The sequence below is a fragment of the Haliotis rubra genome, unplaced genomic scaffold, assembly GCF_003918875.1.
Source record: "Haliotis rubra isolate DU_JTF1 unplaced genomic scaffold, ASM391887v1 Scf816, whole genome shotgun sequence".
In the NCBI taxonomy this organism is placed as follows: domain Eukaryota; kingdom Metazoa; phylum Mollusca; class Gastropoda; order Lepetellida; family Haliotidae; genus Haliotis; species Haliotis rubra.
Window position 1 is genome coordinate 130120 of NW_025767542.1, and position 25397 is coordinate 155516.

A 25397-nucleotide genomic window follows, 5' to 3' on the forward strand; every position below is an offset into this window, starting at 1 on the left:
AAGCGTTGGCTCGTCACGTTGTCTGACGCCCCTCCCGTTTTGTCCCCGTTTCACGATGTTTCGTGTAACCCCAGCATTACTGTCTTCACTAATTGTCTTGATACAACTGCTGTACTGCCATGTCCAGTTGCTGCAGGCATCTCCCCTCTCATTACATACCTGGAATGAAATGTTATAACGCCTCCAACATGATCAGAAAGATTCGGTAACGCTAGATCATTTGGGGCAATTCCTTATGAATAGTTGCAGCAGCATCCTCAATTCTGTTTTCCAGCATCTGCACCACCCAATCCTTGCTTGTATCAACAGCCATCCTGCGAACATTAAGCGAAGTGATTCCTTACAGTCTTGAGTAATTGTACATAATTGTGTAGGTTTCTGCAGGTATCTCCCACGGGACATTTCTGAAATGAACTGCTACAATGTCTACAACAGGGTAAAACAGAGTCAGTAACGCTGTTCAGTTGGGGCAATCTTTGATGAATATTTTAAGCATCATCCTCAATTCTGTTTTTTACATCATCTGCACCATCCCGTTCTTGCTTGAAGGCTTCTATCAACGCCAATAGTGGTCACAACCAATATGACTAGCATTAATTTTGTTGTTAGATCAACCCCGCCCTCTTGATACTAAGTATGGGTTTTGCCAATTATTTTTTATGATGAAGCATTGGTGAGACGAATTTTGGATGAGCAAAACATCAAGCACATTATGACGATATGTACAGACATATATTTTGTGTTTATTCTGTTGTTGTTCTTTAAAAAATGTTTTGTTCCTGTTACATCAGTTATTTTTAAGAGTTTAAGTGAATAATTATCATGATACAGTAAACAGTAGTTTTGCATCTCAGATGAATTCCTTAATGCTCTCGGGAAAGAATCAAATGATTAATGACTAGTAATTTACATAATCATTATTATACTTTTGCCAACGTGACGTTTCTAGTATCAAACTCAGTTCATGTTTTCTATATCTGCACATTGACATGTTCCAATATATTATTTGTAACACGACTGACCCGTGTAAATAGTAATAAACCTCAGTCTACTGTCAGAATGCATACAAATCAATAAGTCTATGACATACTGAAATGGGCAGTTAAATTTTAGCAATATGCCAGCAATATTCACGGCGGGGACATCAGAAATGGCTTCACACATTGTGCCCATGTGGGGAATCGTACCCGGGTCTTAGCCGTGATGAGCGAACTACAAGGATACCCCGCCGCCCCAGTGTTTCAACGGGTACCCAAAACTTACAATATAGCTGTTGACTGTAGAGCAGAAACGTATGGTGCTTCAAAAACCATTCAGGACTGAACAGTGTGAAACCAAGCATTTATTGTCTTAAATATTCATGCTAATATGTGATAAGAACATGCCAAGTCAGGTTCACAACGCTCTGAATAATATCTTTTATTCTTACCCTCAACTGTACGTTTACCAATATGCCTTCTGCTGGAAAGGATACAATATATCATGGTTCAAATATGTGATAGAGATTTGATTATACATATATAATTCGACTGAGTCTCGCAGATTGACGGGAAAATCACATGAACTTTTCTTCCACATCTTTCAATTGCAAAACAAACAGTACTGTTTGAAGACAAAATTATCATGTTTGTTACAAACTCACTCAATGTTACTATTCAGTTTATCCTAGGTTGCCAAAAGGAAATATTCAAACTCATACCGCGAGGATATTTCTGAGTAATATCTGAATTAATAGTTCTATGTTGTATAGTACTTGTGTTTGCTGACAAGGGCTGTCACAATTTCCCTACTTGCCATACTTTGTGCTGTATGTAATGGTACATTCCAGAACAAGTCTTCGGTGATGTATGTACCGAGACATCCCAGTGTGACACAACCTCAGACTTCAACATCGTGTGTATTCAAGCTGGACCAGACAAGAAGTGCCTCTGTACTGATGGATGGTATAGGCCAGGTACAAGCACAACACCTTGCGCTCAAAGTAAGCATTAAATACTTAACTATTTAGCTTTTAAATGGTCACAAAAACACCCACAAACTATTTTCCAAATTTACAGTTGATTCATCCTCTCTGATCACTTGATTGAACGGAGCATTTTGGAAGCTAAAGCGTTACCCTCTGAATTGTGGATATACGAACAGCCGCCAAGTCATTGATAATATTGGTTGTGAGAAAATTCATGAAAATGGAACAATATAATAGATGAAAGTGATAAGTTTTCGTAAGACACGATTCTGGATTTAAACACATTCCTGTTTCGTAAATTTAATTTGTGCCTCAGTTAAAATTATGAAAGAAGTACACATACCTCGGGTCCATATAATATTTTCTCAGAGTTTCTCAGAATGAGCGAACATATGTCCACAATAACTTTCCCCGTCGAGACATATGGTTTAAACGTATTTTCATTCACCAGTACAAATATTACACAAATAGAACACACAGGAACTAAAGAAAAGAGACAGAATGAAATAAACTAAAATCATACCATGGTATGTGTATTGGAAATTCTAATTATCAACGCTCTTGCAGTTACTTTTCATTACTTTTTGTTAAGGTAATTGTTATGTATTATTTGGTTTAGACTGTTTTTTTCAAATCGTTTAGTCTCGCAAATGAATTGGTGTAGGGACTCTATAATATTCCTATGTTCATCGTTAGCGGTGTTCCGTATAACACTGTTTGTTTGAAGGCTGTGGCCATTTTCATAAAAGTATGCATTATTTCTAACGGCAGTATATAATTTACATGTAAGGACTGATTGAGTTTGGTGTTACGCCGCTTTTAGCAATATTTCAGCAACATCACGACGGGGCATGTAAGGGGAAAATGAATAACATTTTCATTGAGGTATCAACAAGCGCATTCAGCATTAGTTGATATATGTCTGTTGACTTTATCCACGTTTAAATCACTGCAGCCGGGCTTGAGACGACTGTGTATAATCTGACAAAATCGACTGCCATAATTCAGGTCAAGATAGTCATTGGATTCATAATTTATTTTAAATTCGCCTATTGTATTAGCATTCGCCACGTCGTCAGGTAACGAATTCCACATTTTTATTGTGTCTGGTAGGAATGATTTTTCATATGTTTTTGTCCTACAGTTCATTGTTTGTAACTTGGGATTTCTTCTGAGATTGTATTGACTATTGTCAGAGACAGTTTTAGATACAAGGTCACATAAGTAGCCTGTGGCGAAATTTGTTATTCATTTTGTAGAAGTTAGACCTGTTCACAATTAGATCTATTCACAATCACTTTCTTTCATGGGAACACCGTTTACTAATGACATTTACACAAGTAAACCAAACGTGCATTTCTATCGGTTATTTTATAGACTTATATTGTTTGTAATTAGATTGATGAATAATATTATACTTTGTTGGTTTAAACATATCTATTTCATGAAAAATGCATGAACTGGATTTGTCAACAAGTTCAAAAAGAACTTATATGAAACCTGTTCCCCGCATAAATAAATAAAACATTAACATGACAAGGAAACAACACAGAAAATATCAAATTAAAATTGATGTCATGACGTGTAGTCGAAAGATTCAGCACATTGGGGTTAGATACATTTACGACATTTGCAGTCGGCATCACTAGTAGTATAGTTTTAAGAGTTACGATTTATAACAGATGATTTGCTTAGTCAAAACGTCTAGTTTCCATTATAAATTGATGAATAGATTTTAATATATGAGACTGAGTTGCACGGTCAATGGAAGAAGTTCCATATAGGATTGTTTCTAATGAAAAGCCATTAATAAAATTCATTTGCTCTTATTGAATCAAATCTGGAAAAAACACAATCTGCTCTTTATGATATATGTCTCTTGAGTTTGTCAGCGTTTAGATCGCTACATCCTACCTTAAGCGACAGTGAAGGATTTCATAACTTCTTGAACCTATATTTGGGTCGAAATGAATATTTGTACCTCTGGAATTTAAGGCAGATTTGAAGCCGTCGAGGTCTGTAAGTGATTTAATATTTTGCGTTAAAGCATTTTGTTTTGCATTAGTTGTAATTAATTTTTTAAAGAGTGGATGGAACGAACGATAAATTGACAGATTGAATTGTTTATTTTGTCAACTAGCAAAACGTTACAACACAATAATATGTGATATCAAAATTCGTTTGTTTTAGCCAGCCAGCCATTTGCGTGAATATCTGAAACCACGTATGAAACTAATATGCCAGGGACGAATCATCACTGTTCTAAGGCACAGATTTGTAATCCTTTATGACCAATGATGCTGTTGAGGATAATTATGCACACTATTAGTTTTAGGCTTCTACTTATCAGTGTTAATATGTATGCTTTCAGCAACCGTTTTAAAACCAGTCATCACAGGTACACCAGCTATAGGAGCAGGTAATATTGCCATCAGCTGGACCAATACCGATGTCACTGGAGGGTACACATCCAGCTATACCGTAACGTGGTCTCCAGGATCTCCAGGATCTGCCAGTACAACCCAGAAGAGCTACAACATTCAGTCCCTGTCTCTAGGAACAACATACATTGTCACAGTTAAACATATCATCACACAGCACGGCAGGAGGCAGACGATTTCCTCGGACCCAAGGGCATTTACAACGAGAAGTACCTCAGTTTAATGTATTCAATCGTACAGACATCAGTTTTATCCCACCAACACATAAATAGTCATTTTTGTTTTCAAATCCTGTCGCTTAATAAGTCATTATTTTGGCTTTATTCACAGCTAAATTATTTACAATATAAATTGTCTGTGACTAATATGGTCCAAAAGAGTCTATCGAGTCTAGTTGGATCATTTTTTAGTAAATTGATTGCCATGACAAACAAAAGACAATGAAAACAGCTACTTGTTTTTGTGTGTTAAGATGTAACGTGGATGGTATAAGCCTGTCCCAGGAACTATTACCTCTCCCTGACATCTTCCGATTGCACAACAAACAGTACTGTTTGAAGACAAATGTTTGTTACAAACTCACTCAATGCTACTCTTCAGTATATCCAAGGTTGCCAAAAGGAAATGTTCAAACTCATATTCAAACTCATACCGCGATACACAATCTTCTCTCACTCTCTTTCGTGCCTTCAGGCTATTAAAAACTTATGTTGTAAACATCCACTTCTTATAGAAATGATTGAATTATATAATGATCCAGCTACTGACCAATACGACATCGTACTTTGCTGGTTACCCAGCCATGTTGGAATTTCCTGTAGCACAGCACACGCTAAGGCAGCACTCAACAAATATGTGACACCACTTCTTATCCCATACTCCGATCTGATCTGATGCAAAAGAAGTGTCACACCCAAGTAGGCATCAATACATTACATCAAATAAAAACAACTATCGGTTACACCTACTTCGGTTGTCAATCCAGATTTAAAGAAGTCATCATGCGACGATGTTGTATTGGCCACAGCAGGTATATGCATGAATATATATTGAAAGGTGAGGATCCTCCGTTTGGTATCCCTTGAGATGAACGAATCGCGGTCCAGCATGTCCTGCTTGACTGCAATAAGTTTTCCATCACAACGGATAGATATTTCAATGTCAAAACAGAAATGGATCTTTTCAATGTTACTTATCATTTAAATATTGCATTTTTAAAAGAAATAGAATTGTTGCAAACATTTTGACAAACATGTTGTAAATAGATAAATGTTTTATAATATGTAATTTAGATTATCAACTGAGATTGTCAGTGGCTGTATCCTAAAGGGGGTTAAAGTACTGTAAAATTATTGTCCTGAGATGATACGTAAGTCCCAGAACATTCAAAGTGATTTTAATTCTTCCACATTCTTTAATCGTAGGATATATGTTACTTGAACTTGTGGTTAGATTTTTTTTAACAATCGCTAACATCTGAAGTGATGGTGTAAATCCAGTAGGTTCCCCAGGCACTGTAAATCCCCGTGGACCCAACTTCAGTTGTTGGCAATCTGCAACCCATTTTATATTATATTGTCCTAATTTGAAATCCAATTTTAGAGAGCGATGCTAGTTTTAATTCTTGATAGTGTGATATTAGGGTTGTCTTCACTGTCCTTCGTTGAAAGTTTTTTCTTACCAAATTTAATTGCGTTTATGCCAATGTGTCTATAAATTGTATCTCACTCACCAATACCGCTGAGTATTATTTCTGAGTAGTATCTGAATTTCTTAGTTCTATGTTGTATAGTACTTGTTTTTGCTGACAAGTCATATCACAATTTCCTTAATTGCCATACTTTGTGCTTTATGTAATAGTACATTCCAGGACAAGTCTTCGGCGATGTATGTACTGAGACATCCCAGTGTGACACAACCTCAGACTTCAACATAGTGTGTATACAAGCTGGACCAGACAAGAAGTGCCTCTGTAAGGATGGATGGTATAGGCCAAATGCAAGTCCAACATCTTGCGCTCAAAGTAAGCATTAAATACTTAGCTATTTAGCTTTTAAATAGTCACAAAACCACCCACAGAATATTTTTCAAATTTACAGTATTCATCCTCTCTGATCACTTGATTGAGCTGAGCTTCTTGGAAGTTAAAGAGTTACGCTCTTGTAATGTGAATCGTGGATATTGTTACAGTTAATAAATTTGCCGTGACAAAAAGGTTTAAGAGTTCCCTTTGAACCAGCAAAATAGAACACAGACAAGTCTCAAATATTCAACAGCAAGCTACACTGAATGATGATACAGATATCTAGTACAATGCAACTGAGTCACAAATATAAAATATTAACTCACCAGAGGCTCGACATTCACGCTGAGAACAGATATACTGATTGAAGGTTGTTTACAATGACATTAGTTGAATTGACAAGTACGGTCTTGAAATGTTGACAGACACACATCTGTCAACCGTCGACAAGTCTATCAGCTCGTTTACGGCTGACAGATGTGTATAACTCCAGTCATGTAATACGTCCGTGCTGCACAAGTCAACAGCCAGCCTTTATATAGCTCTTACACAGGCTGCATCATTATTCTCTCAGAACGTTATGGAATTATGTGGAACAGTCGGCATGATGAAAGCCGTAAATAAACAAGATTGCCAAGGGAGGCAACTCTGAACCGCTATCAAAAAGGCCTACCGCTAAAAATACTTTTGTCATTGAACATATATGATGCGAGATGCGAGCCACAACCCACACTCAAAACATTGTGACCCAATTATAACTATCACGTAATCAATGTGATATTACAAATGACAAAAAACACATTCTCATAACAATATTCAAACAGCCGCCAAGTCATTGATAATATTGGTTGTGAGAAAATTCATGAAAATGGAACAATGTCATAGATGAAAGTGATATGTTTTCATCAGAAACGATTCTGAATTTAAACAAATTCTTGTTCCGTAGAATTAATTCCTGCGTCAGTTAAAATTATAAAAGGAGTACACACACCTCAGGTCCATGTACTATTTTCTTAAATTCCTAACCGCTTATCTTGAATTATATTTCCCAGTTTGAGCGTACATATTTCCACAACAACTTTCCCCGTCGAGACATTCTGCTAGGACTTCGGTAATATCGCTTTGCCATTCCTTATGTTAAATCGTGAGTTGTGAAAGAATTCTTAAACACTACTTAAAGGAATATAATTACCATATTCTAGTACTGAGCGCACATATAACGTGTATCCAATCTTACAGTTTGCTACAATGTCACACTGCTGAAGTCCTGTTGATGGATTCCTAAACTGTTTTGATTGTTCTGCTCTGAAGGTTATGGACGTTCGTTGCAGGTTCATCGAACACCTTCATGCTTCAACATGTTACTCTGTCTCAAAAAAATCATAGATGGTGTTTGGAAAAAGGGTTTAAAGGTCACATGCAACGTAAAACACAACTTTGCAGATTCTGATACCTTTCGGTATGGACATACCGAAACAAATCGTCAAAAATGCAAATTCAACTTATAAAGTTGAAAAATAACGCGATGAAAAAAACCCGCGCGAAATCGGAGTTCAAACGTTTCACTAATTTTCCCCAGACTTTTCTGGGGAACACGGGTTTCAACAGCTGGGCTGCGCTCATAGCACGTGCGCAAGTAAATCGGTTCGCACAGCTTGGAAGCGGGTTGTCGGGTGAATTCTCGGTGAAGGCTTTGGTGTGAGCTATTTTTCTAATGTTTTGTTGATATCCCACAGGCGCGAGCTTTTTATATGTTATGACAGTAAATTAACTGTTTATATAATTTCATTTGTCTATTTCACCACAAGTTCTTCTTACCGAGGCACTTTCTCAGTTCGATACTTAAAAGCAATGTCATTATTTAGCGTTGACAGAATTTCTAACTGTGATATAGATATGTCGTTGTCACAGACAAAAATCAATGTCTTGTTTTATTGACACCTGTGTGTCTGCCTGCCTGTCTGCTAATGACAATATTCAATACACAGCTGCTATCACTGACCACATGCAATTTGAACTTAACACCAATCAGGCTATACACCATAAACAATATGCATTGATTTATGGCTCGAGTTCGGTCTCTGTCACATTATGTAATTACACAGACAGGCAGGTGTGATACTTGAACACATGACATGTTATGATGTCGGTTGATTGCAAAATGTTATACACAAAAAATGAGCATGTATTTACAAAACCCAACATCTCTCTATATACATACACATAATTAGCCGTGAAGGCATCTGCAAATGAACCAGACGTTACACTTGAGTGCACACCCACCCGCTCTGACTGGGTTCGGGATCCCGGCTGTTTCGTTTCTTTGGAAGTAAACCGAAGTACACAATATTGCACTGTTGATTTGCGATTGTACGCTTGTAATTTTGTTTATATATTTTTTCGTAACCAGCAATGTATATTATATGTCATGAATAATTGATAATTGTGTTCTAATTATGTTTGATTTTTTGGTTGCATGTGACCTTTAAATTTTCTAAATCCAAAACCAATTGTATACATTTTTGTAGGAAATACAAACCACATAAAGACCCCTGAAGGCACACGACTTGTTAAAAGTTGTTTCTAATTCAAAGTGGGGAGGGGACCAAACTACCCTTGGTCCGATCGAAACTTGACTACGGCTCCATCGTATATGATGGGGCCTGCAAACGCAACCTAAAACTATTAGATTCTGTTCATCACCAAGCTCTGAGACTTTGCCTTGAATCTTTCAGAACCTCTCCCATTGCCAGTCTATACGTTGAGGCCAATGAGCCATATCGCCGTATCAAATTGTCTTTACAATATATCACAAAGTTATATTCTAATGAATCCAATCCTGCTCACAACTGCGTTTTCAATCCTCTTTATGAGGATTTGTATAATAAAAAAACTTCACTTGTTCCACCTCTTAGGATAAGAATCCAACAATATATTTCTGCCCCTGGCATTAAGTTAAAGAATATTTCTTCTTCCCGTCTTCTTTCTTCTCCTCCTTGGCAATTAGTGAGGCCACAAGTTGACCTAACACTGACAAAGTTAAAAAATTCAGAAACTAACGAATTACAATATAAACAAGAATATAAGTATGGTGATCTACCTCCGGTTGTTGGTGATCTATATCCCGTGTTTATTTTGTACTGTCTGTAGTGATTTAAGTTTACGATAGCGTACTAGTTTTAAATTTATAGCTGTGATACTCTAGTATTTTTACTGTCCTTCGATGTTCTAACTTTACTGATTTTCATATTGATATAAACTAGATTGTTCTTGTCACGATATGGCTGAAATATTGCCGATGTGACGCTAAATAATGACTCACTTACTCACTCAAGATGTTATTCAAGAATATCCAAATGGTATAATGCCACATGCCTGCCTATTCCCTTAGACAATCAAAAGAATTCTGCATCTTATGAAACATTTGTGTCAGTTGGTGTATTCGTGCGCAAATGTGTCTGCTTTGAAGAATTGTTTCTATATTTTTATGAAATACTGAAAATATAGTAGCAATTATTGGTCAGTATTTCTCATTAGGTCCATGACACTTCTGTACATGTAATTAGGTTGCAACAATGCTGAGGTATTCATTAGAGGAGGGACAGAGGGGTTGTCTTCAGGTTAAAACAGTCACTCGTCAGGCCAGTCGCTGAGGTTTACCACACTTGTTGGTATATTGTGTAAAGCGGATATACTGTATTTTCATCATTGATTCAAACATGGTTTGACCAATGTTGATAAACAGAAGTTGGAAATGTGGAAACAAAGATACTACTATTCGAGCATTGAGCGCAGATTTGTAATCCTTTATAACCAATAATCCTGTTGAAGATAATTATCGATATTATTAGTTTTAGACTTTCACTGAACAGTGTTAATATGTATGCTTTCAGCAACCGATCTACAACTAGTCATCACAGGTACACCCACTATAGGAACAGGTAATATTGCCATCAGCTGGACCAATACCGATGTCACTGGAGGATACACATCCAGCTATACCGTAACGTGGTCTCCAGGATCTCCAGGATCTGCCAGTACAACCCAGAAGAGCTACAACATCCAGTATCTGTCTCCAGCAACAACATACACTGTCACAGTTGGTCTTATCATCACACAGCACGACAGGAGTCAGCTGATCACCTCGGACCGGAGGACATTAACAACAACAAGTACCTAAGTTTGATGCATTTCAGTCGAACGGCCATCAGTTTATCCCACCAGGACATAAATAGTCAAGTTTTGTATTTACAATGTCATAAATTGATGTCATTATTTTAGCTTTATTCATAGCTAAATTCTTTATAGCATACATTGTTTGTGACTACTCTGGCCCAAAAGAGTCTTTTGAGTCTTGTGGGATCATTTCTTAGTTAATTGATTGCCATGACAAACAACAGACAAAGATAACAGATGCTTGTTTTGTGTGATAGGATCTATCGCGTATAGTACAAGACTGTCCCTGGACTTTGCTTGCTTTATTATGATAATTGCCAGGAAATATTACTTCTCTCTGACATCATTCAGTTGCACAAGAAACAACACCGTTTGAAGATAAATGTTTGTTACAAATTCACTCAATGTTACTCTTCAGTATATGCCAGGTTGCCAAAAGGAAATGTTCAAACTCATATTCAAACTCAAGAATATTTCTGAGTAATATGTGAATGTCTTAGTTCTATGTTGCATAGTACTTGCCATACTTAGAGCTGTATGTAATGATACATTTCAGGACAAGTCTTCGGTGATGTATGTACTGAGACATTCCAGTGTGACACAACCTCAGATTTCAACATCGTGTGTATTCAAGCTGGACCAGACAAGAAGTGCCTCTGTAAGGATGGGTGGTATCGGCCAAATACAAGTCCAACATCTTGCACTCAAAGTAAGCATTAAATAGTTAGCTATTTAGCCTTAAAATAGTCACAAAACACCCACAAACTATTTTCCAAATTTACAGTCGATTCATCATGTGTGATCACTTGATTGAGTTGGGCTTATTGTAAGCTAAAGAGTTACTCTCTTACTGTGTGAATTGTGGATATACGAACAGCCGCTTAATCATTGATAAGATTGATTGTGAGAAAATTGATGAAAATGGAACAATGTGATGGATGAAAGTGATAAGTTTTTCTTAGAAACGCCATTGCTCTTCCGTAAACTATCTGTGCGTCAGTTAAACTTTTGAAAGGAGTACACAAACCTAGCTCAGGATCATAAAATATGTTATTAAATTCCAAGCCACTTATGTAGATTTATAGTTCCCAGTTTGAGCGTACGTATTTCAACAACAACTGTCACCGTCGAGACATTCCGCTAGGAGGTCGGTTATATCGCTTTGCGAATCCTTATATTAAATCTTGAGTTAGGAAAGAATACTTAAACACTACTTAAAAGAATGTCATTTCTATATTCTAATATTGAGCACAGATAAGTAATCCTTTATAACCAAGAATCCTATTGAGGATAATTATCGATGCTATTAGTTTTAATCCTTCACTTATCAGTGTTAATATGTATGCTTTCAGCAACCGATCTACAACTAGTCTTCACAGGTACACCCACTATAGGAGCAGGTAATATTGCCATCAGCTGGACCAATACCGATGCCACTGGAGGATACACATCCAGCTATACCGTAACGTGGTCTCCAGGATCTCCAGGATCTGCCAGTACAACCCAGAAGAGCTACAACATCCAGTATCTGTCTCCAGCAACAACATACACTGTCACAGTTGGACTTATCATCACACAGCACGGCAGGAGTCAGCTGATCACCTCGGACCGGAGGACATTAACAACAACAAGTACCTAAGTTTGATGCATTTCAGTCGAACAGCCATCAGTTTATCCCACCAAGACATAAATAGTCAAGTTTTGTATTTACAATGTCATAAATTGATGTCATTATTTTAGCTTTATTCATAGCTAAATTCTTTATAGCATACATTGTTTGTGACTACTCTGGCCCAAAAGAGTCTTTTGAGTTTTGTGGGATCATTTCTTAGTTAATTGATTGCCATGACAAACAATAGACAATGATAACAGATGTTTGTTTTGTGCGTTAGGATCTATCGCGTCTAGTACAAGACTGTCCCTGGACTTTGCTTGCTTTATTATGATAATTGCCAGGAAATATTACTTCTCTCTGACATCATTCAGTTGCACAAGAAACAACACTGTTTGAAGATAAATGTTTGTTACAAATTCACTCAATGTTACTCTTCAGTATATGCCAGGTTGCCAAAAGGAAATGTTCAAACTCATATTCAAACTCATGAATATTTCTAAGTAATATGTGAATGTCTTAGTTCTATGTTGCATAGTACTTTTATTGCTGACAAGGCATATTACAATGACCCTATTTGCCATACTTTGTGCTGTATGTAATGATACATTTCAGGACAAGTCTTCGGTGATGTATGTACTGAGACGTCCCAGTGTGACACAACCTCAGACTTCAACATAGAGTGTATTCAAACTGGAACAGACAAGAAGTGCCTCTGTAAGGATGGATGGTACAGGCCAAATGCAAGTCCAACATCTTGCACTCAAAGTAAGCATTAAATAGTTAGCTATTTAGCCTTTAAATAGTCACAAAACACCCACAAACTATTTTCCAAATTTACAGTCGATTCATCATCTGTGATCACTTGATTGAGTTGAGCTTATTGGAAGCTAAAGAGTTACTCTCTTCTTATGTGATTTGTGGATATACGAACAGCCGCCTAATCATTGATAATATTGGTTGTGAGAAAGTTGATGAAAATGGAACAATGTGATGGATGAAAGTGATAGGTTTTCTCAGAAACGCCATTGCTCTTCCGTAAATTATTTCTACGTCAGTGAAAGTTATGAAAGGAGTACACAAACCTCAGGATCATAAAATATGTTATTAAATTCCAAGCCGCTTATTCAGAATTGTGGTTCCCACTTTGAGCATATGTTTTTCAACAACTTTCCCCGTCGAGATATTCCGCTAGGATGTCGGTTATATCGCTTTGCGAATCCTTATGTTAAATCTTGAGTTGGGAAATAATTTTTAACACTACTTAGAAGAATGTCATTACCATATTCTAGCATTGAGCGCAGATTTGTAATCCTTTATAACCAATAATCCTGTTGAAGATAATTATCGATATTATTAGTTTTAGGCTTTCACTAAACAGTGTAAATATGTATGCTTTCAGCAACCGATATAAAGCCAGTCATCACAGATCCACCAACTATAGGAGCAGGTAATATTGCCATCAGCTGGACCAATACCGATGTCACTGGAGGATACACATCCAGCTATACCGTAACGTGGTCTCCAGGATCTCCAGGATCTGCCAGTACAACCCAGAAGAGCTACAACATCCAGTATCTGTCTCCAGCAACAACATACACTGTCACAGTTGGACTTATCATCACACAGCACGGCAGGAGTCAGCTGATCACCTCGGACGAAAGGACATTTACAACAACAAGAAGAACAACAAGTACCTGAGTTTGATGCATTTCAGTCGTACAGCCATCAGTACACCAAGACATAAATAGTCATTTTTGTATTCACAACCTGTCATTAAGTCATTATTTTTGCTTTATTTATAACTAAATTATTTATAGCATTTTTCTTCATAAACATCATGTGATGAACTTATTTCCAAGCTCAGATTATTTAATATACTTCATGTTATCACGTAACATGTATTACAGGTTATGATCCCAGACTTACACCCCAATCTTTGATTTCAGGGATTGACTACAATGAAACCTGCACACAACCTGGTTTGTGTTACGGTTCCTATACCAACTGTTACAGTGGTAGATGTCGCTGTGATCAGGGATACTACCGAACCACAGGCTGTGTCAGCGGTGAGTGGTTAATGTGGATGTCTATCTTGCCTTACATGATGATTTTTGGATTCGGACTTTCACATTTCTAATTCCTTACAGTAGTATCCTTACCGATTTTGACGGAAGCATGCATGCATAAGTCGCACCTGCAATATACAGCTAGGTAAGATAAATGCATTGTCCACCGATCATTCCGGCGACATGGGGTGGTGTACCCTCCATGTTGACCTGTGGATAAGTTATTATTGTTCATGTATATTCTTCAAACCCTTTAGGGTCATGGTCCCGAAATGGGTATTTCAGGCTCGCACTTCAACATATTTCCGGTGATGTCATTTTATTGCACATGATCGGAAGTCTCTCTTTTTGTCTCTCTGAGCAATGTCAGTCGGTACTTACATCAACTTGCATTGCAATTTTCTGGACGTACCTGAACATGAACAAGATATATAGGAGTAAACCCTATCCAACTGAGCTCCGTCGGAGCATCATACGAAATAATAGTCACGACTCCAGACATTGTCACGCCATCGAACTGAAATACTAGGGCCGTTTGAATACGTTTTAACCCTTATAATGATTGAATCGTGCAATAGCGTTTTGTTGTTGTAGATATCACATGTAACATCAGCAACTAGATCTATTTGTCAAACGTCACTGACTGCTTATTGTGCTGTATTGTAACAACTACACAATTTGTTTGATTGTCTCCATTACACAAGTTTATATCTGTATGAAATGGGCATAAGGAATCTTACCGATGCTGATGAGAATGGTATACTTTGTATTATATATGGTCCATCATGCATGAAATGTCCCACCTTCATGACTACGTGTGACAATTCTGAAAACATGCATGTCTAGGAGTCTCCCCTGCTGAATCTACGGTGATGGAATCCATGAAGTTCCTGTTCATGAAATATATTTTCCTGTATTGATGGATTCGTTTCTGTTCATGTCAATTCAGTCAACCAACTTCGTCCTACCACTGTGACGGCCATCGTACAAAGCACAACCACCATGACAGCATCCTGGACAGCTCCTTCTAACGCCGTCGTTACCGAGTACGAGGTCACGGTTATACCAGGGGACATTACTCCGCTCAGTGTCGGCAGAGACAGCAGGACCACGCCCATCACAGGTCTGACGCCAGGGAGAGAATACACCATAAACGTGAAGACAAAGATTACCTACCTGCCAGGACGAGATGAGATGACTGATGCTGTATCTGCAGCACCAAAGCGAACAAGTACTGGACACTTAGCAGTTCTTCTGTTCAATTGTAGTTGGTTGTAAATAATGACATTATATAACCAAATCTCCCTGCAACAACATAAAAGTAATGCTATTCGCTAATGTTTCACATTCAAATTGTTATTGACCACAGATAAACACGAATGTAGCAAACCACAAACTGAAAATATCACCACAACTATCAAGCAATGAACACAAAACACAATCATGTTTCGAGTCATGTCATAATGCCCACTTATGCATGCCGTGACGTGAAGTTTGCACAAGTATGAAACTGGCTTTATAAGAAAGGTATTACAATTACAAAGCATGTATAAAAGCAATGAAGGAAACAAAATAACTATCTCAGCCCGATCTAAACCACAAGACGGATTTTCTTCTCACAAAGTGGGAAAGATACCAAAAGTAAAGTACTGAAAGATAACAGGATCCTGTTTCCATTTGAGTTGCACCGATGGCGGTCACATAATGAGTGAGTGAGTGACTGAGTGAGTTTAGTTTTGCGCCGCACTCAGCAATATTCCAGCTATATGGCGGACTGTCAATAATCGATTCTGGACCAGGGCTCCGTTTCACAAAGCTCTCGTAAGCCCAAGATCTCGTAGCATTCGTGCCTTCTATACAGTAACATATGAGGTACTAATGCTACGAGAAAAGTTACGAGATCTTAGGCTTACGAGAGCGTTGTGAAACGGGGCCCAGACAATTCAGTGATCAACAGCATGATCATTGATCTACGCAATTGGGATACGATGGCATGTGTCAACCAAGTCAGCGAGCCTGACCACCCGATCCATTTAGTCGCCTCTTACGACAAGCATTACTGTAGATCAATTCTAACACGGATCTTCACGGGACGGTCACATGATGAATGCAAATGTCAAGGAATTATAACTTACTGAAATTAATTGTTTTGACACTTGTTACCTGTTGTCAATGTTGGGATAACCAACAGAAGTACGACATTTTACGAGATGAACGGTTAACATACATATTATATAGATCTAAAGTGAACGAATGGGTGTTAAATTCGTGGTGGAGAGTAGAGATTCCTATGAGTTACGATAAGATTGTTCTAATGCGTTTGTGATATATGACGGAAAAGCATGTTCCTATTTAACGTATCTTAGAACATATTTTTATCATTATATTGAGATCCACATAAATCTTGATCTGTTTGTAACATGGATTTTTGTCATCTCTATAATAGTGACACCATGATATCACATTGGTACATCATTTCAGTGCCAGCCTCTGTCGTGGGCCTGGACATGACCAAAACCAACAGGACAGCTCCAGACATCATCGTTGTGTTCGCCAAGGCTACAGGGGATGCCACCATGTACATTGTGACACTCAGAGGACGGGATGGAGATACATACAACCAACAACATCAACCTGTCAACACTGGACAGGGTCTCATCTCTGTCGTCTTCACTGGTATTGTCCCGGCTGTATCGTACAACCTGACCATAGTAACACAGAGTGGGAACCTCCAGAGTGTACCCTATACCACTGTGATACGAGTACAGTCAACTCGTGAGTAACGTAAAACCTCAACATTTAGCATCGTAACATTTTGTCCGTGAATATGTAACAGTTCGAACTGAATATCCAATACACTTTCAAATTGTGCTTACATGTAGACCCCTATGTTATTAAACTGACTGACGTGAACAGTTCGTGTGTGTAACATTATGGTGTATTGTGATGATTGGTGTTGTTAAGGCATCTTGCCATTGATACAACATATATCAGTCACTGTTCCATCCTCCACTTCATATCATACTTTTTTAACGTTTGACACATGTATGTTTTACAATGACAAAGTGATTTATTGCAGACTATATTTAGAAAGCCTGTTTTAGAACAAACGTGTAACATTTTCAAAGACTAATCTGTATATCGTATGAAATGTTTTCTCTATACAAATCTTTGAGTACTATCAGCAGCGTATATATACACCAATAACACATTAGGAAATTGAAGCAGAATTCTGTTTCGTAAATAGCCTGGTCTATATTTTTATAATGCTGAAAGAAAGGCAGTACAAGCTGATTCTGTCTTCAGCTACCGGAAGAGTTACCAATCTGAAGTTGTTTGACAACACGTCCCGCTCTGTGGCTGTGAAATGGAGCAGACCACTCAACCCGAACGGGCAGATCTATGAATACATTGTCGATGCGATGACGGGTAGTCCTTCAGTCTGCGTAAAACGGGTCATCATCAACTGCACTGAATGTTACAGAGATATGCTTACTTTTGTAAGTATCTGATATCGAAATATCTATTCATTCGTACGTCAGCAGTCAATCACATCATAGACGCTTGTCGTACAATTCATGCAATATGTGCTCATTTAAGAATAAACCGGACTGCCTTAGTAGATCATGCATAGCGCTACGTGAAGTTTGATAGTGTGGAGCACCAGTTGCGATGGTCGTAACAGATGTATACACATGGACAAAAGCATCGCAACACCTAAACAGCCATTTATTTTCGTATCATAATTATGTTTGTTTGTGTGATTATTCTGACCTTTCGACCACACCATGCACTGATTGTAGATATGCACGTGTAATCTGTTCTTACAGGTTGATAACCTGGAAATTCCGGTAATGTCGTTATTCATAAGGAAATATTACCTCCACAACTGTTAACTGCTGAAAGATGGCAGACATTTGGTATGCGGAAGATATGCCTTTATCCGTTCATGTCATGAGGCGTGTTACGAAAGAGTAACTTCCTCATCGCCGTTAGTTCAACAAATCCGTCCGAAATCGCCTGAAATCGGCAGGGTATAGAGAGAGACGACCTATCAAATGCTCGGTTATGATACTTATGTGATTTCTAGAGGTTTGTATGCCTGATGTAAAAAACGACAACAGTTGTTAACGTCATACTTAGCGTTTCATTTTCAGACAATCATGTAGCTCTAAGAATGCGTTTTGGCTGGTCTCCGGGTGAATATCTACCCCTAGTAGAGTCCTGTTCGAAACTTCAAGATGAAATGTTTCATGATAGATATACCGTCAAATAACTATTAAGTAGGAAATACACGAAACGAATTCGACAACACAGACAACACATCAAGATTGAAAAAATTCTGATGTATCAGCTTTGTTTGTATTGTCGTTTTCACAGACAAAGATGGAGACCAAATGTGACACAACCATGACTGTGGTGATAACCCAGGCTGACATTGAAAACGCCGCCCACGTCATACAGCACAACATTACAGGCTTGAACCCAGATACATCCTACACCATAGACGTAGTAGCTGTTAATGAAGAAGGACCAGGAACAACCGGCCGAATACATATCAACACATCAATGGAAAGTGAGACAAATAGTGTAATAACATATATCTATTAGTTAAATAGCTATATAAATACCCGGCGTTATTTCATAATATTTATAAGTAAACATATATTTATCAACGTTCCTAATGATGACATATTTCTGTATGTTCTAGTGAAGCATTTGATTTCAGATTCGTGTACTTGTTATGAATTAATGAGAAAAGCTTCATCAATTGAGTAAAGAATACGCTTTTTAACCTTCTACATTTATAATTTATCTGTTTTGGCTGATGATCGAGACTGATTATTCTCTTACGGTTTGAAAATACAAACCTTTCCCTCAGCTTTTACATATGTTTTGTGCTTCATAACAGGTTTTACCATTTACATTGTACAATGAGATAATTGCTCTAAACGCCTCTCCGATTTACGATCCTTGGTTTTAATATATTTGTCAACACGTCACAGTGAGAATTCATTATAATGCCTGAGACATGGCAAAACACTAAAACCAGTGACCTCGGCAGTAAAGCCTACTCATGTTGTAGTCTACACGATGACCCTGACTAGTTTAGTCAAAATATAGATTTTAGTATTAATGTTATGGGGGCCTAGTTCATTTTTCAAGTGTTATCTTTGTGAATTATTTGTAGTTTTCCTCAGTATTTCCTTCGTCCTTTGACGTTTAACCCACGGGGGCGACCTTTTGATATTTTTAGAAGGGTTGCATGTGTTTAATATTGTGTAAAAAATATAAACACTTATAAAATTGTTCAATTTTCGCGCACACGACTCTGCAGTCACATTACACCCACGCACACCTATTCACACACAGATTGTCACTCAGTTCACCCGTATATCTACTCACATAGTTCCCGTAAGCATAGACAATCATTACAGCAAAACAAGAACACTCGGTGTAAGTACTGGAAGCACATCCATATGAAGTTCAGGTTCCATTTATCCTTGTGACTTCCTAGTGCTCCTCATGTTTCACATCTCCTCTGACAGCTACAAATTCCTGCATAATAATGAAAGCACCTGAATATATTTCTTAGATATAGCACCCGAATGCCTAAATGCCAGAAAAATGAAACGGTTTCATGCGAGTTTCATATATATATAAATACTACAGAAAATATACATACATAAGGACTTTATTTCAGGCGCTGGTGAACCAACGAATGTCAAGGCACAGAGCAAGTCATCAAGCGAGATAACTCTGACATGGGATCCTCCACAACCCCGACCTGGTGTCACTCAGTACAACATAACTGTGTATGAAGAACAGGAACACAGCGAGGGTTTCGACACTGTGAAGATCATAGAAATGTCAGGTGGGTTTGTCGTGTCTGTTTTGTCTTGTTTTTTATTTGTGTTCTATATTGTATTTGATAAATGCTGCTTATATTAGAACACTGGAACTTAAGTGGTGATGACCATGTAATACGCTGGACAACCATATCTCTCCCTCTACTTAGGCTGAGAGGGAAATGCCATACTGCTGTTTTTGCAAGTTTTATAGATATCAAATGTTAATGAGTGAGTGGGTGAGTTTAGTTTTACGCCGCACTCAGCAATATTCCAGCTATATGACGGTGGTCTGTAAAGAATCGAGCCTGGACCAGACAATCCAGTGATCAACAGCATGAGCATCGATCTGCGCAATTGGGATACGATGACATGTGTCAACCAAGTCAGAGAGCCTGACCACCTGATCCCGTTAGTTGCCTCTTACGACACGCATGGGTTACTGAAGGCCAATATTCTAACCCGGACCTTCACGGGTAACAAATGTTAATGAAAGACGATTCCGGTTGCATGATTTCATTAGCAGAGCGTGTTGTTTGTATTTCAGGGTGGGAAATCAAGACCTACACCTTTGGCAATCTCTCCAGCTATTGGTTTTACAAGTTTGATATAGTAGCTGAAACAAAAATTGGTGCTTCAGCCATTGTCAGCAGCAGCACTGAGAGGACGATGGAATCAGGTATTAAAGGGATATTACTTACGAAACTTTATTTCGATCACTTTGTGTGTGATGAGTCTGGATATTTAGGTCCCATACCAGACCTCCCTATTCTAATGTTTATCTGACGATATAAGGAAGTACAGTGGGTATTCTGTCATGTGGTTATGCTCAAACTCATAATATATCACAATTCAGTTGCCACATTACAGCCATCATTTGGGTTTATCGAACTGAAAATTAGACACAATGTATCCATTTCAGCATAATTACGACCGTGTTCCACTTCTTCAGAACCGACTGCTTCTACGGACTTCCGGGTCACAAAACTTCCAGATGTATTCAACAAAGTCAGAGCGTCATGGGAGTGTCCCAAACAGAAGGACGGGCGGAATGGAGAGATTGTCAACGCCAATTTGTACTATTTTACAAATGTGAGATGAATACATTTATAAAACACTCACATTGATGGCTAGTAAACTTATCGTTGCTAATAATAAGAAACGTATTCTTTATTGATGTGGAAAAGGGTGTTGTCGCTTGTATCTATCGAACAGTATTTGTCGTTTTCTACATGGATTGGAACACCCGATTAGCTCAATGTGCTTCCTATAGATAAATGGACCATCCCACTGTCTGTGAACTAACAAGGCTGTGTTTGGTTGAAACTATTCAAGCAAGATTATCACAGTTTGAGTAAAACTAGCATGTGAGGTTAAAACTAATAGCACTAAATTGGAAACTACATAATCTGAAAACAGGCTATAGATCGCCAACAACTGAAGATAGATCACTATACTAGGGACCATGGAGACTTACAGTACTTTTGCTACCTGCATGGACCCTAGCTGGATTTACACCATCCCTTCAGCTGCTGGCGATTGTGCTTTAGTACCAGTATTAACAAGAACAAATATTCTACGAGTAAAAGCGTGGTAGAGCTAGATTGACCTTGAAGTATTGGGACTTACGTACCCTCTCAGGAGGGTAATAATTTTACAATACTTTAACCCCCTTTGAGGGTGCAGCCACTAACAATCTAAGTTACTAATCTAAACTACCAATCATTGAAATACATCTATCTACAGAAAGTTTTAATCAGAATTCATTAATTAAGTCAATTTCTTTTAAAAATCCAATAATTAAATGACAATTAACAGTGTTAAAAAGATCTTTAACTGTTTTGACATTGAAATATTTATCCCTTATGATGGAGTACGGGAGGAAACAATCTAAGATGGTTTATCTGGTCTCGGGGCAAAAATTGGTACTTTACTCAGGGTTCAGTGGAATGGTGTTCCAAAATCAGTATTCTTTTATCTAATGTGCTAAGTTGGTTTAATGTTATCCCATTGAATTACTTTATCGATATTCAGAATTCTGTCATCTTTTCAGGTATTTGCTATGGTGGCATGATGTGGTGTATGTTCGGAATGGCTGATTTATAGACCCATGGAGTATTTCTGTTTATTATCTAGTGTTGGGAGAAATCTCACGATGTACTTCCAAGTACAGCTTCGTCCTGTCTGACACATAGTTGATATCATATTCAGCTGTAATGGTGGCTCTATTGATGCGTCTTATTGAATAGTTTATGTAGTTCCAGAAGACCATATATGTACCAACGCTCTTGATGTTCCTCTTGTAAGAGTGGGTGATTCTGGTCCTGACCTGAATAAGCGAGTGACTTTAGTATTGTCTTCATTTGATTTGAATGGTTGATATAGTAGTTGATATACAGTAACTTTAGAGGAGGAGTTGGCGAGATCGTCATTCTGGGATGTTGTGCGCCCGAATATTTCAGTAGTGACTTCGGCTGTTGTTTTATCCGTTCCGGTGCACAAATAACCCACTAAGGGAAGCCTCTTTGACATTGATTCTGCTGAATATGCAAATGTTTTCGTGTGGTATGTTAAACAGTATTGTCTTGTGCGAAATGGATATTGGATGGTATCTACGTATCTTACTCTCAACAATAACTCTCAGTTGTGATTTAATGGCATCCTGGAAAAGCACACACAAACATCTACATTGAAAACTTCAACACAACACATTAGCACATTCAACCTGTATTAAGCATATATTTCCACCAGCAGGCGTCAAATGTGGAAACTGTACAGAAGAATGTGAACTTCTCTGCCCACACAAACTGCATGTGGAACAAGAATGTTACAGTTACTCCAGAATTCACGTACGAGTTCCAGGTGGGTATTGTGTAGTGGAAGAATCGGTATTTCCCCGTAAATACATTAATAGAGGATACTTGAATGTTGGTGTATATCATTATGTGTGCCTTATCGAGTGCCCTGACAAAGTTGATATTTTTTCACACCCCGATCACACGCTCAGACACATATGCAACTCTACCTGTCAATAGAAGACATATTTTCTTTTGCACTAGTATTCAGCTTAGTTTTCATCACGATGTAAATCGCCCTGTCATAATAATAAGAATGATGGTGTTCAGGTTCGTCTCTACAACAGAGGTTTTGCTGGTACTGTAGTGACTGCCAGTTTCTACGTACAAGGTGGACGTAAGTATAAACATTTAATGCTTTAACCCGGTTTTAATGTCAAATCTGACCTCTCAAAGGTCATGCATGTGATTTTTCAAGAAAGAAATTACATGCTAATATCTTCTTTAAAATTTCAATATGAACCCCTGTTTGCAATGGATCATACCAAAATTCGTTCAACGATTGCACTTGACTCATGCGACACACAAACTCGCTTCGTAAGCGCAGATAATCTTTAATTGTGACTCAATTTCATTTCACTGCAATTTTTAAAAATACAGTCCGTTACATGTATTTTTGATGTAAGGATCAAGGTAGACATGTATTCACTTCACCTCCAACTTCAATGTATTCAATGTGTAAAGCATGTATATATTAGTAGAAGCATGTATTCATGTATAAATGTAAATATGTAATAGCTCCATCACAGACGGCAGTTCTGAATTCCGTGAGAAGAGGAACTGGGGAATCAGAGACGCCACCATTGCTCATCTGTCCCAGATGTCTTTATGATCGCACAAATGGCCAAGTAACCAAGACGGGGTTGATTGTATGTGAAAAAGGAAATTGTGGGCAAGTCGGTGAGTAATTAAGGTCTTTGATTTACTGGGACACATTTTGTGAACTGTATGCAATCGCACAAGTGGGAGCATTCGATTAACTATTTGACTCCTAAGGTGGAATATTTTTTTATCAAAATGTTGCCAGTCAACATATTATGACTTGCCAAATATAATAAGGTTGGCATTTCTGAACAACAATGTACATGCAAGCATATGAGTGGGCATTATGTTTAATATCCCATACAGGAAATCGTGACCAAGCTACTACTGCAGTGGATTATGGCAATATGGCCAACTGGAATGCAGCCAATGAGCAAGATTTTGGTATTCCCTACAGAGCAACAAAGAATGACTGGCTGGACGGAAATGTTGGTAAGTATGAAGGTACGACATTAAACACGAGATACACATATCATAATCATCTCTGGTGGTTAGGACGAATGGTGAAAACCTTAGTTATGTATCCACGTGTTCCTTTTTCGCAAAATTGCGTTGGTCACTCTATGTTTTCTTTTGTATTTACAGGAATATCAAGCTTACCTTTTACTCTCGGAAATAAGGATTGCAGTGGAAACACGAAAAATCTCTTTTGTAATGGAAAACTCCCTCCTGGGAAAACATTTACGTAAGTATGTTAGGACAGTCACAAAATGCACAAAGTTTCCAGACGTGATTTAAAGAATTTGAAAATTCACTGAGGACATGTTCCCTGTTTCAGTACATAGACTACATAGCAACGTGTTTCACCATTTCAGTGTTTATGCATTCTCTTGCACGAATCATGGGTGCACCACGAGCAGCAGAATAGAAATATCAACAACAGTTAAACAACAAGCACCAGTACCTGTTGTTGCTGTGGTCGGTGGTGTAGTTGCTGCGGTAGTTGCCATTCTGGTCGTTACAGGCATTTTTATCATTCTACGACGAAGGTGAGTGTGATCTATTTAGAATATTGAACTTACATTTACAATAACAACCTAATTCCATTTTGAGGGAAGCTAATTTGTATGTGTAAATGTAATTGTAATAACACACTCCATCATATTACAATGTTATTCATTATCTCAATCTCATACTTGTTTGTATGGTAACCTAGCACGTTTATCAAAACTGGCCAGAGTGAAGAAACTGAAGCTTCTTGGGCGGAGTTTAACCGCATTCTTTTATAATCATCAACTAATTAAATTAATGAGCACACTCAAAAGCATTATGATCACACAATGCCATTTAGAAGTGGTCAAATGTAACATATGTAACTGAAATTCAAAGGATTGTATTACACAATGTGTCAAGAATTAGACAATCATTTGCGTACCCATGTGATGTCTTACAGAAAAACACACAAGGAATGGCCTAAGAAGACCATAGATGAAGTCCACAGAAAGGATCAAGTCCTCCCAGAGCAAGATGGCGTATCCCCGATGGTCAGATTGTGACTGTCGACAGCAGTCACAGTAATGGGGGTTATGTAAACTATGTGTTTGGATAATCCTCTCGGGACACAGACAACACCAATGACGAATT

The 25397-nt window shown here is 37.9% G+C and overlaps 1 protein-coding gene across 3 annotated transcripts in view; it reads left to right on the plus strand.

Annotated features, from left to right (window-relative positions):
* Positions 1-25397, plus strand: part of LOC124261914 — a 322925-nt gene that overhangs the window by 5537 nt on the left and 291991 nt on the right. Inside the window, exons 3-11 of one of the 3 annotated variants that reach the window (XM_046696277.1) lie at positions 1829-1981; positions 4338-4616; positions 6278-6430; positions 10324-10602; positions 11163-11315; positions 11959-12237; positions 12834-12986; positions 13621-13911; positions 14168-14287. In XM_046696277.1, coding sequence (XP_046552233.1) covers positions 1829-1981; positions 4338-4616; positions 6278-6430; positions 10324-10602; positions 11163-11315; positions 11959-12237; positions 12834-12986; positions 13621-13911; positions 14168-14287 — 1860 coding nt within the window. The remainder of the gene's footprint in view (positions 1-1828; positions 1982-4337; positions 4617-6277; positions 6431-10323; positions 10603-11162; positions 11316-11958; positions 12238-12833; positions 12987-13620; positions 13912-14167; positions 14288-25397) is intronic. The other 2 variants (XM_046696278.1, XM_046696279.1) reach the window with 2 other exon arrangements.